Raw genomic sequence first — 12980 nt, forward strand, 5'->3', positions numbered from 1 at the left:
AGAGAGAGAGAGAGAGAGAGAGAGAGAGAGAGAGAGAGAGAGAGAGAGAGAACAGCGCTGCACTCCTATTCCAGGCAATACGACTGAACGTGTGTTTTGGGGTTTTGCTACATTTGTAATTGGGCAAAGTCCTGCCGCAGGCTATTTTGTACAAACACCTGTTTGGCAAAGAAAAAACCAAACCAAACACCTAGCTAATCCGCAGGGAAGGAATGTCTCAATCGCCCTGTAGAATAGTAGCGGCAGCAACGCAAGATCCATTAGAATTAAACGCACAACGCCGTCATCGAACGCCTCCCACCATGTGCCTCTGGGGAAGCTCTCTGCTGAACTCGGAAGCTTGCGAAGTTCGGACGGCAGGCCCTGCTAATGGCCGCAGTCCTCTCGAAGCGAATCGCTTTTCTGTCCTTGAAAAATTAGCGGGGAGGGGCTCTAGCAGGGCTAGTATTGGGCAAAAGGCAGGATACAAATAAATATAAATATAACAACAACAATAATAATAATAGATGATGATGGCTCTAGCGACCCTATGAATTTTGTTCTGATGTTAACCAACAGAACTACCCTATTTATTTATTTTTACCTTAAAGAGGAATAGATTTAGGTGGCATTCTTGATGGGAAATTTTGAAGGATGGCCAGATCGACAGGGTGGCGGAAGCCTGTTTACTCAGAAGTAAATCCCATTTACTGACTCCCAAGTAAATGCAGCTAGGATCGCGTTCTTTCAACCTGCCTCATTGGAGCTCCACGTCTTACTTTAGTGTTGCTCAACCTCAAATATCAAGCGGATTAACTCCATTCCCTTCTCAATCGAAAGCGGGGAATGATCTCAAAAGATGATTTGATTGTCTTAAGATTTCTCTTGAAAAGGGGCTTACATTTTTTTTTTTAACATGGGCATTTTCCTTCTTCAAAAGCTGATCCGATACAAGTATAGGGACCTTTTATTCTACTTTTGTGCGGAGGTGGCTCAGGAGAGGAGATGAATCTGTTTAAAAATTATAATTATTTTTTGTTAATTAAGTGTTGTTGCAATAGAGATAATTTCCCTCAAACTTTTTTTTTTCTTCCCCTTGCCTGAAGTGTGTCATCATTGTGAACTTCGTTTTGGAGTTTTCCACCTCCGTTTGATCCACAGCCATCTTATCCTGTGACAATCTCACTCCTTTGAAAATGACTAGGAGCAGGGCGGTCGGGCAGCTACTTCAATCCACCTTGGCTTGGGTGGATCCTCTGCGTCCAGGTGCACAGAAGGTAGATCCAGGTCAACTAGTAGAACTTAGAGTGGTTTGCAAGAGATTTCCGGATCCCAGCGATTTATCAGTAGCACCAACAAAGTAACTGCCCCCCCCCCTAAATCATAGTACAGAAATTAAGAAAGCGTGGGGGATAACCAGGAGTGGATTTGGGTGTGGACGGGCGGGTGGTTCTTGGGGTTCCCCAATCCAAAGCAAAAGAAATCCTACAAGCCTCAAGTCGGTTCTGCGTAAATTGAAATCGTGGGCGCTGCCTTCTGTGGGCTCCGAATTAACTCCGTGTTCAATGGGCCTTCATCACAAGCAGGGCTGCAGCTGTCCAGCCTCGTTTTAAGCATGTTTACTCAGAAGTAATCCCTGGTGAGTAGAGGCCTGGGGGATCGGAGCCTTAGCCAGGGCACTGTAGCCTCTTTTCAGGAGAGACGCAGAGATGGAAGACCCCAGGTCTCTCGTTCAAATGAAATTAAATTAAAACACACACACACACACACCTCCAAACGAGCCCAGGGTTGGGTCCCCCCCCCTTTCCCTTAAAATGAGATCCTGTATAAACTGCCAACGCCCTTTCCCTAAATGCAGTTTTGATGCGCAGGAAAAATTGTTTCACTCTAATAATAATAATAATAGGAATTGTTCCGGACAAACGAGATAAAGATGGACCTGACACATTGTACGATTTTTTTTTTAAAGCTACTGTATTAGAGTATTTTATTAGACTGCATTTTCCAGCAAGAAAATTAGGAGAGGAATTTATCGATGGTTCTTTTCTTTAAAAAGCAAGGAAGAAATGCAACAGGGCAATCTAACATTATGTCCTCAGCAACCATCTATTTATAGAATATTTCCAATGCAGCCCCATTGACTCCGGTGGGAGTTACTCCTGGGGAAATAGGATTGCAGCCTTGCTCTGCAAAGGAGCCCTGAGTCAAATCTCTCGCCTTCCCCAGGGAGTCCGCGGGCCAGGCTACAGCCACGCCGAGGATTTCTATTTGTTTGTTTGCTGTTCCTTTAATGAAAACGAAAACCAAAAGTACTCAGGCGCTACCCGGATCCTTCGCCTTTCCGCTCAGAAATAACGATCCGGATGGGGGATTTCCGAAAAACGGTGGGTCCAAAGATCCGGCCGAGACACAGCCTGCGAATTACACAGTAGCCCTTTTGCTCCAAGAGAGAAGTTGGAAAGGGAGGGCCATTGAATTCAATGGGGCTCGAGCTCAGCTCCAGGCAGCCGGGGGTTCAAAAGGTGCCTTTAAAGCCCTCCAGCGCCCATTTATTTCATACCCTCCGCTATATTCCCCGGAAGAGGTGCAGGAATCCGACCTTCGTTTCGGCGCTCGGCGAGTCTTTAAAAAGGAAGCAAATATCTCATCGCAAATTCACAATCGCTGGAGACGGTTCATTGTTGTGGTTTGTTAATTTCCCAGCGCGATGACAGCTCGCTCGCTAATACGACTCCCATTTGAGTTTTTATAATGTAATTCCTCGTTTCTTCTTTTTTTCCACCCTCCGGACTTATTTGGGTCGGTTCCCCCGGGCCGCCTGCCTCCCCGCCCCGCCCGTCCAAATGTAGGCCACGATCCAGTGGACTCCATTGAAATGAATGGGTCGCCGCGGGCTGGCCAAATCAAGGGCTGCTTTCAGCGGGTGACGTGGATCGGGATCTTGAGCGGGTTTACTCAAAAGTAAGAGCCACGGAGTTCTGGCGCTCGGGCCACGATTCTTTAGCCACGCTTACTCGGGAGTAAGTGTCATTGCATGCATTGGATCCGGAGTACGGGTGCGGGGTTCAGCCGTGCGGGCACAGGTTGGCAGCCTTCACACGTGCTTAACAATGATACGTGTCTATTCAGAAGACAGTCCGATTGAATTCACGGACTCCCAGGGGAAATCTGCGTAGGGTTGGAGCCTGAAAGGGTTCCGTTTGGGGCTGGACTGAGAGGCTAAGGGCCCGATCCTATGCCTGTTTAGACAGAAGTAAGTCCTACAACTAGCAGCATTTTCCCAGCTGGTTTGGGGGGGGGGGATGCTGAGGGTTGAAGGACTTATTTCTTTCTAAACATGCATAACATTACACCCAGTGTCAGCATTCTCCGATCTGTTTCCATGCTGGCTAAAGTAATGGGAACGGTAGTCCAACCTATCGGCTTGGCGAAGGCTGAACCAGGTTATTTTGCAGCTGTACAATCTGCATCCACTTTGCAAGTTCCGATTAATTCGTATTATTCTTATCATCTGGCGGCCCACCAGGGCAGAATTTTCTTGGAAATGTTGCGGTTGCTTACACTACACTTCTAAAAACACCGTCGACAAGGCTGTGGCAAAATCGGAATTATAGTATAATCGGTTACCCGGAGGTTTGCCTAAGATGCAAATCTGACAGCTTTCCAGAAAGGAAAGGAAAGGAAACGGAAAAGGTTCGATCTCAGCCTCCCTTCGAGAAACCAAGCTGGGAGATCCAGCGGAAACGAATTTGGGAGTCCAAAAAACCTTTTCCAGCGTAATCCTAGGTGTGTCTACTCAGAAGTAAACCCCACGGAATTCAACGGGACTTACTCCCAGGAAACTGCGCACGAGATGGCCGCCTTAGAGGCCAGAAGGGAAGCCACGCGAGATCCAGCAGAGAGCTGCAGTTTTTGTAACCTTTGAGAAGGCGAAGGATTAAATTAAAGGAAAATTACGCTAAGTGTGGGGAGATTAGCAGCCGAGCAAACGCTTATTAAAAGGAGAAAAGAGGAAGGGAGCACGGGGGCGGATCAGATACCGTTGAGTTCTTCGGCTTTTTTTCCTTGAAGATTACATCTTCCCTTCTTAGATTGTGTGTGAGTGTGTGTTTTGGTCTCTTCTTCTTTTTAAAATCCAAGTTAGTTAATTAGGCCCAACTCCCTTTCAACTTCAAAACGTTTCCTGAGAGCTCTTAACTCAGTGAATGAAACGATCAGAGCAAAGACTTGGCGGCCCGCAGGGCGAAAGAACAGGCGGAAAAAGCTCGCTTGGAAAAGAAAGAAAGAAAGGAAGAAAGGAAGAAAGGAGAGAGCGAGAGCGAGCATCAACCAAATTCCCAGGAGATGGGAGGGGGCGATGGGGCAGGGATGATCCCGGGACACAGACAACTGGTACCGTGGGTCTCCCGAGGTGTAAAGAGACCACTGTGCTGGTCAACGCGACTACCAACCAAGGGAGACGAAGGGCAGAGTCCAGGGCGTTTTGTTTTGGGTCCCCCCACCTCATTTATTTTAACACCAGGGCTCAGAGGGAGTTTACTCGCGTGTAAGGCCCACTGAGTTCAGTAAAGAGTGGTTAGGACACTTTGGGGATGTTTACTTGGGATGCTTCCCAAGTACGCTTTAACACAAGCCAGAGGCAGGTCCCTGCCCCGAGGATCCTACAGTCTTCAATTAGACGTAAGTGTGTGTGTAGTCAAGGGATTCGAACCCTGATTCCATCCACAGCCGAGCCCTAAAAGGGAAAGGAAAGTCCCTTCCAGCGCCTCATTCCCCGACGGGGCACGTTTGCAAAAGAGGCGCTCCACGAACATTACTGGAGGAGGCATCTAAAGCATTGATCTTCCCATTTACCTGGAAGCTGTGCCGTTTGTTTTTAATGAAATCGATTTCCAAATCCCTCACGTCCTCCCAGGACGTGGGACCAATCTGTATTGCGCAGTCACCTGCGTGCCTACGAAGCAGCAGTTCAGGGCAGCGGCTCTTTCAAATTACTGAGGGCAAAGCAACCATCTCCTATGCAGTATTTCCTGGGAGTAAGCTCCATGGAGCACGGCGGGGCTTGCACGCGAGGAAAACGGTGCAAAGGCTTCTTCTTCTTCTTCTTCTTCTTCTTCTTCTTCTTCTTCTTCTTCTTCTTCTTCTTCTTCTTCTTATTATTATTATTATTATTATTATTATTATTAACAAAATCCGGCAATCATGCGGGCTAGAAACTTGAAAACCAAAAGGAAGGCTACCGCTCTGGGGCAGCTCACTCTCTTTAGAGGATGCGTTGAAGAAAGAGGCGTGAGATTTACAAATAGCGTTTAAACAAACACGAGATGCAGGGTGGATTGGTGGCTGCACTCGCGGGGGGGGGGGGCAAGAGGGGGGACTACTTTCTAACTGTGAGCAGAAGTTTTTGACCCAGGCAGCGATGCCTAGCACTGACACGGAAACACGTCCCGTATTTCTAACCACCGGAATCGAATTGACTTCGACTCCAGCGTGTCTGCGTCGGCACACCGCTGGTTTCGACTGGGTACTAATGAAAAATGGTGCATTTTTCCTAAGGAGGCGGTGTTGGGTAGGACCGCTCCGTGAACGATCTAGGCTGGGAATGAGAGAAGGGGGCGCCGCAGACCGTGTCTACATGGTGATGATTCCCACTCTTTTTATTCGGGCACTTCCAGGAGTGGCTTTCCATTGTGACGGCAATCGCATTTCCACTGGGGAAGGAAATGTGGTGGTGGTGGGGCGACGGCTGAGGTTATGACTGATCACCATCTTTAGAGGTGAAGAAAGGTTCTGCAGAAGCACATCAAGGCATCGCGCCGGTTTGGAGGAAGGATGTGAACAGGTGAGGCATAATCCGCCCCCCTCCCTTTCGTTGCCTGTAATTCGAATTGGACACCCACTCCCCCTCGGTTTTATTTTATTTCGTTTTTAAAAGGGAGGGGGTCTTTTCTTCCGCTTTCTATGATGCCGAAAGGCCAGAGAGAAGCACCTCCGTAACACACACACACACACACACACACACACACACACACACACACACACACACACACACACGACAGCCAGAATTCGGAGTGAGGCCGGAGGAACTTGCGCAGTAGCCTGCCTTAGGTCTCTCTCTGTCTCTCTCTCTCGTTCAGTTGAGTGCCTGGGGCCACATTTTAGGACCCTCGGAGGAGCTCTAAAATATGAGCTAGATCTACACTGCTGCTTTATAGCGGTATTGACGTGCACTGATAACTGTTGGGGCACAATCCACATTATATATACCGCATCCATAGTGTTATTTCCACATTCGCAATGATTTGACTCAAGGTGTAGATCTGGTCCATGAGAGGCACAAAAGCCCCCCTGAACTCAGCACCTATTTCAACGGTGAAGGGATGAAGAGGCTAGAGCCACAGAGTTTAATTTAAGAAGGACTCCCCCCCCCTCTGTTGCTGCTCATCATCATCATCATCATCATCATCATCAATTCATGTCTGGCTTTCATTGCATTTGTTTTATTGCAAGTCCCCTGGAGCATAAGCACGACGTAAGGAGATATTTTTTTACAGACGCTTTGGAGGTATTCTACCGTTCTTTTGAAAATGGGAATGTGCAGGAATAGGTAGAAAGAAAATCTGAACTAAGGGAACGCCTCTGGGCATCAGACTTCCCGCACTTGACTTCTTAAGGTTGCAGTCCCATGCCCACTTACCTGGAAGTAAGCCCCATTGAACTCAGTGGGGCTTAGGTTTGAGTCGATGGGTATAGGTTTGCGCTGCCGGTGGTTTTCCTTTCGTCCTACCCCACCCACTCCAGCAGTCCCGAGCGATTCGGGTCTCACTAAAGATTAACCATAGTCTTTTACCCCGGAGAAAGACGTGCACGTTTACTCGGAAGTAAGCTCAATAGGACTTGTTCCCTATTCTGAGCGTGCATAGGATTGCAGCCTCAGCCTCCTGCATTTGAAAGGGGGGTGACAACAGATAGGAGGGCGCTCGGGGATGGGATTTCCTAGCCGAGGCGCAGCCCCGATCCCCCGGGGCTTGCACTGCCAAGCGGCAGGACAGGCAGCTTCTCCGGCCGCGATTCTGTTCTGGATGCCCGGGGTGCCAGCACGGCTGAAGGGGGGAAAGCGCTGTTGGGCTCCCAGAATTAGGCCACAGCTAGACTAAGGTTTATCCTGGGATCATCCAGGGTTCGCCCGTGCCTGAGCACTGGATCCCCTGCGTGTCACCTAGATGAACAGGTTTGACCCCTGGACGATCCAGGGATAAACCTTAGGTCTAGCTATGGCCTTAGTTTAGGATCGCCTGGACAGCGCCTTGCGCGCTCTAAGGGAAAACCCTGGGGGAAATCGCTGGGCTCCGAAGACTTTGGGTAAAATCCACCATCAGTCCACCGTCGAGTAGACCCATTGAAAGGAATGGGGCTTCGCTTAGTAAGTGCAGTCCCATCCGTTTCAGCAGGTCTACCCAAAGTAGGGCTTCTGGTGGCGTTCCCCCTTGGTGCTCCCCTCCCAAGCCCGTCCCGTTGCCTGTTCCGTTAAACCGCCAGTTCTCCGGGGCGCTTGGGAAGGACGCGGGGCAGGAAACATCTGCGCTCCTCTCTTCCCCGCTCGGTCTCCGCGCCTCTCCCTCCCTGCCCCTGCCTCCCTCCTCCCTGCCCCTGCCTCCCTCCTCCCGGCCCCTGCCTCGGCTTACCTTGAAGGCCACGGGGAGCGTCTTGTTGCATCGCCAGTGGGAAGGCAGCACCGAGCACAAGAAGTTGGGGCTGTCGGTCCTCACGAGTTCGCCCGGGTGATCGGCCAGGACGTCCACCACGGAGCGCGCCTCGGGCCGGCTGCGAGTCCCCGGGGCCGGCGCGCCGAGGGCGCCGCTGTTCTCGCCCATCTTACCGCAGGGGAAGGCCGTGGAGGGAGGTGTGAAGCGCCTGCTGGTGCTGGGGTCTACGGGAATACGCATCACAACAGCGGGCGTTAGGGGTGGGAGGACGCGGCGGAGAGGCGAGCGGGCCGGGCGCGCACGGCCGGGGGCCCAAGAGCGCGCGGCGGCGGCGGCGGCGGCGGCGGCGGCGGCCCGCTCCAAAGCCAGGCGCGCGGCGGCGGCGGCGGCGCTCGGGCACGGGCAGCCCCCACCAGGACCGGTGGCCGCTGCCGCAGCCGCCGCCGATCGGGGCGCCACCACCAGGGCCAGGCGCTCGGCTCCTCCCGCGGGTCGCTCCGACGGGCGCAGCTGGGTCGACAAGGCGCGCCTGCCTGCCTGCCTGCTTTCCTTCCTTCCTTCCTCGGCGGGGCTCGTTCCGCTTTCCCTCTCGCGCGCCGGTCCTCTCCGGCCGGCGGCAGGCGAAGGGGCTCTTCTGGATGGCTCCCGCAGGGACGAGAAATCCGATCCGGATGCCGCGGCCGCCCCGACCCGCGCTTCCCGCTGCCGGTCAAGTCGCAGCCGCAGCCCCGCTCTCCGTGCGCTCGGGCCGGGCGAAGGGCAGCAGCAGCAGCAGCAGCAGCCGAGTCCCCCGGAGGCGGCCCGGGAGCAGCGCGGAGGGAGCCTCTCAGCGGCCGGGCGCCCCACGCAAGCTGGCTCCGGGTCGGGGCTTCCTGCCCGCCAGCGCAGCGCGTCTCCGAGCGCCGAGCCGAGCGCCCCGCCGCGGCCTCTTCCCCCAGTCAAAATAAACGCGGGTCAGACAAAATAAACCTCGCATCTACCGCCGCCGCCGCGAGCCTTTGCAGGGCGCGTCGCTTTCCCCCGCCAAGCGCTCCAAAAAAGCCTCGAAATAAACATCCAGCGCTCAGTTCGTCTGCCCGGGTGCAGGGCGGCACGAGAGCCGCAACAGGTTGCGTCTTCGGCGAAGGGCGAAGGGCTTCCCCGAAGGGCTTCCTGCTCTGCCGGGCGATCGCGCGGGCTTCCTCCCCTCTGCCTCCAGCCTCCCTCGCTTGACGCTTCTGAAACCAGCCCAAAAGTGTCAGCGGTTACATACGGATTTTTTTTTTTTAAAAAAAAACTTTATTTACTCAGAGGCAGAACGAGGGTGGAGGGGAGGGCGTGTCGCGGCGCCGCGGAATGGCAGCGGGGGAGACCAATCAGAGGACCGAGGCGAGGCAAAGCTTGAGAAAGTGACAGAGGAAGAGGGCGGGGCGGGAAGGGCAGGAAGGAGGCGGTGCCCGGGGAAGCCACGCCCCCTTCCACGCCACCCCCCCGCCTGCTTTCTTTCAAAGAAGAAAACACGTGGAGCCATCAGAAAACTGTGCTCCGTTGGGGTTTCTCACACTTTCCCCGGGAAAACAGCCGGAACAAATGCAGTTCCTTCACTTCCAGCCTCGAGGGCTGCTGGATTCACAAGCCGGTGAAAGCGCAATTCCGCCAAACTGGGAAGCGCTCATGTCATGCAAAGGGTTTTAATGGGAAGCGGTAAATTTGAAGGGAGCGAGGAATGGGTCACCCCCATCGTTTGAGGTCCCCAGTTGCTCTCGTCCCAGCCCCACTCTCTCGGTGGCTGGAGACGACGCCTGGGCAGGATCTACGCTACTGCTTTAAAACGGTTTATAACAGTCGTGACAACTGTTGGGGCCCAGGACACACACTCCCCTACACAGTTTTCAAACCGTTTTATTCTGCTTGATGTAGATCTGTCGATTCAAGCTTATGCACACTTATTTGGGAGTAAGCCCAATTGGGCTTAGTGAGACTTCGCATTAGGGTGAGGAGGACTATGCGTGCCTTCGCCTGGGGGCATTTCAACGTGGACGGGGAAACCTCCACATTAAAATGTGTGCATTGTGGAGGCAACCTCAGCTCATAGACGGAGTTATGGATCAGACCCTTACTCCAAAGTAATCTAGCTGACATCCAAATATAAATGGCTGTGTTTTGTGGTGGTGGTGGTTTTGTTTTTTGTGGTAAAATGAAAAACCCAGGTAATTCGAGGAAATGAACAATCCTATGCGTGGATTGTACTTTGAGTCAATCCCATGGAGCCCAGTGGGGCTTACTCCCGCGAAGGAAGTGTGCCTAGGATTGCAGCCTGAGAATATTTATGCGTGATTTCTCTCTTTCTTTCCAGGCATCCGATCTGCAGCCCCAGCTCCCTTTATATGGAGAACAAGTTCCAGCGCCGCCATCAAACACGGCTTCGGAGGCAGGCCTCCAGGGAGGCTTTCCATCAACGCGCTGCAGCAAGTGCAAAGGGGAGATGAAATCCACAGAACCAATAAACAAGACAGGGTCCGGGTGGGGGGTGAAACAAGGAGGGGGTTGAGGACCTCGCCGAAGTGCTCTCCCCACGCTTAAACGCACGCGCGCACACACACTTTTTTTTTTAAATGCAATTGCACATTGCTGCAAAAATCGAATCGGGGCGGGGTGAGCGTGTAGACGCTTTCGGTGGCTGCCCTCAAGAACCCCCAAAACGTGTGATCTCCGGTAGCGGTTTGAACGATGGGAAACGTTGACCTCGGAAGTGAAGAAATGGAAGAGTGCAAAAAAGTGCACCAAGTCGGGCGCAGGACGTCGAGGGAAGGGGATTGTCTTCAAATCCAGCCTTCCTCCTCTCTCTTCACCCCCCCCCCCCAAGCAGGTGCCCTCGGTACGGCTCGGACTACAACACCCAGCTGGCTGGGGATGATGGGAGTTGTAGTCCGAGCCGTCTCGAGGGCTTGGTTAGGGAGGCGGGGGAGGAAGGCTGCTCAAACTTCATTTATAGTCATTTCAGAACCGCAGCTTTTCAAGCACTTAAAAGAGAACGGAAGAAGAAGAACTCTGCTGGAAGTAACTCGTCCAGTGTCCTGTTCCCCACATTGGCCAACCAGATACTTCCGGGAGAAGCCCACAAGCCCCCGCTCCACCCCTCCGACAAGAACTGCTATTACCGCCTCTGAATTCCAGCCTCCTGCCTATTCGTGTCAATATACCTTTATTAGGCCAACTCACTCGAAACGCGCAAGCCTCCGAGATCCACAGATCTCTCCAACAGGCTTTTTCTAACCTTTTGCCTGATGAAGAGATCTGAGGATCTCAAAAGCTTGCGCGTTTCGATCGTCTGTGCAGCTGTCCTAGCGAATAGCCTTCTACGGATCTGCCGCTCAATGGGCCGGTCTCTGTCCCCTTCGAAACCATGGGATGCGCGGCCGTCACCGCCAGGAAGAAGGGAAGGAAGCTTGCCTTAGGCCAAGAGAGACGCGGTTTCCATCGAGCTCAGCACTGCCTGCCTGCCTGCCTGCCCGGACTGGCAGCCTGTCTCCGCGCTTCCAGGCAGGGGTCTTCACCTAGCGATGCCCGGGATTGAACCCAGCACCTTTCGCCTGGAACGCCCGTGCTCTAACCACTGGGCTAGGTGGGCAACGACAGCCAGCGTTCCCAGAGCGTTATAAATTACCCAGCGCTTTGCAAAATAGCCTCATAAGATGCCCCGAGGAAAATACAAGCAATGCATTGTCCAAAGGAAAGGTGGGAGGGTTGGGTCTCCAAGAGAAAAGGAAAAGGAACCGGGAAGGGGGCGGGGAGAGAGAAAGTGTTTGTGTATGGAAGCATAACATACCCCAAGAGAGTTAGGCCTTGTCCTTTCTGAGAAGGAAAGGGTTAAGTAGAAAAACGGGGGGGGGATGTGGGTTTTGAGGAGGAGTCTGAAGGACGAGAGGGGGGTTGTCACCGCGAATCAACCCACCCAGCAGCCCTAAATCGTTGCGAATTCAAAGGAATTTCCTTCTGGCCTCCAGCAGAAATGACCGGTGAATTATTTAATAATCGAGCCACCGACACTGAAGAGCATTTTTTTCGTCTTCGTCTGTCCTTTTTAATTGCTGGCTTCTTCTTCCTCTCCCCCCCCCCCCCTTTCGCTGGGCAGGTGAGTGACCCTCCACCGCCATCTCAACTGGGCTCCAAACCGTTTCTCAACCCCCCCCCCAACGAATTTTGCAACAAATTCGCCTGCTGCCCTTTCCGCTGTGAAACCGGTTCCTCCCAATCAGTGGCGGCTCGACGCGACGCCTCGCTAACCTGGCCTTTTCCCTCCGTATCAAGGCTGCCACCCCTAGACACCCTTCCCTGCGAGTAAGTCTTGTTGAGCTCAGGAGCCCTTACTTCTGAGGAGACGTGAATGGGATTGCGCGGCTGCTTCCTATTTTCTACAAATGAAAACGAAACAGGCGGCCCAGGGGCAAGAGGGGGCCCTCGGAGGTGGCCCCTGGACGTTTTGGCCGCGAGGGCCACGATCCAGAAGGCCCAGTCCCAGACCGCCTGCCTCTTTTTCCGTCTCTCTGGGTTGCATCCTATTTCGAGCAGATGCATTGAAATGAATGGGATTTAAACTAGACGAACATTGGGGAGTATCCAGTGTTAGTCCTACGCAGAGTAGACTCATTGCAGTGAATGGGACTTAAGTAAATTTTGACTCATTCAAGTCTCATTCATTTCAATGGGTCTACCCCATGTAAGACTAAGGTTGGATGTTGCCCATTGAATACAACCCCACTGCGGTCAGCCCTATATCCCAGCCTTCCCCAACCTGGTGCCCTCCAGATGTATTGGGACTCCAACTCCCATAGTCCAACGCATCTGGAGAGCACCAAAGTTTTGCATCTGCATCAAGAGAGACAGTTTGTGGCTCGTGATTTGCGAGTAGTGGCTGTACTAAGGAGGTCTCTGTAATGCAAATTCACAAAGAGACAAATTCTGGATTCACGCTTAGATCTCCGGACCCCCTGTCTGGATCCAAAACGCGTTTTGGGCGTAGAAGGAGATCTCTTTATTTCTGAGTCAATTACCGTAAGGTTGGAGTGAAAATGGTCTGGAATACAACAGCGCCCTTGTAAACACGGGAGCCTTTATGGAATGTATATTTTGGCGTTTGGCAAAAGAGAGAGCAGGGGATCTGGTTTACACGGGGAAATGGACATCCGATTCTGAAACTCGGAGTCAAAACATATTGGGGTGGGGAGAGGAGGTATGCGATACAGAACGAAGATGGGTGTAGTGTACCATCGGGTTTTCATAATTTACAGTGTACTCCTAGGCAGGTCTACTCAG

General features: G+C 52.6%; 1 protein-coding gene across 1 annotated transcript in view; it reads right to left on the bottom strand.

Moving 5' to 3' along the window:
- RUNX3 (RUNX family transcription factor 3) overlaps nt 1–7993 on the bottom strand; it is a 100924-nt gene extending 92931 nt beyond the window's left edge. Inside the window, exon 1 of the mRNA XM_063139940.1 lies at nt 7665–7993. Within this exon, the coding sequence (XP_062996010.1) occupies nt 7665–7925 (261 nt within the window). The 5' untranslated portion in view covers nt 7926–7993. The remainder of the gene's footprint in view (nt 1–7664) is intronic.
- Between the last annotated feature and the right edge of the window lie 4987 nt (nt 7994–12980).

Source organism: Elgaria multicarinata, chromosome 13 (genome assembly GCF_023053635.1).
Source record: "Elgaria multicarinata webbii isolate HBS135686 ecotype San Diego chromosome 13, rElgMul1.1.pri, whole genome shotgun sequence".
Lineage (NCBI taxonomy): Eukaryota > Metazoa > Chordata > Lepidosauria > Squamata > Anguidae > Elgaria > Elgaria multicarinata.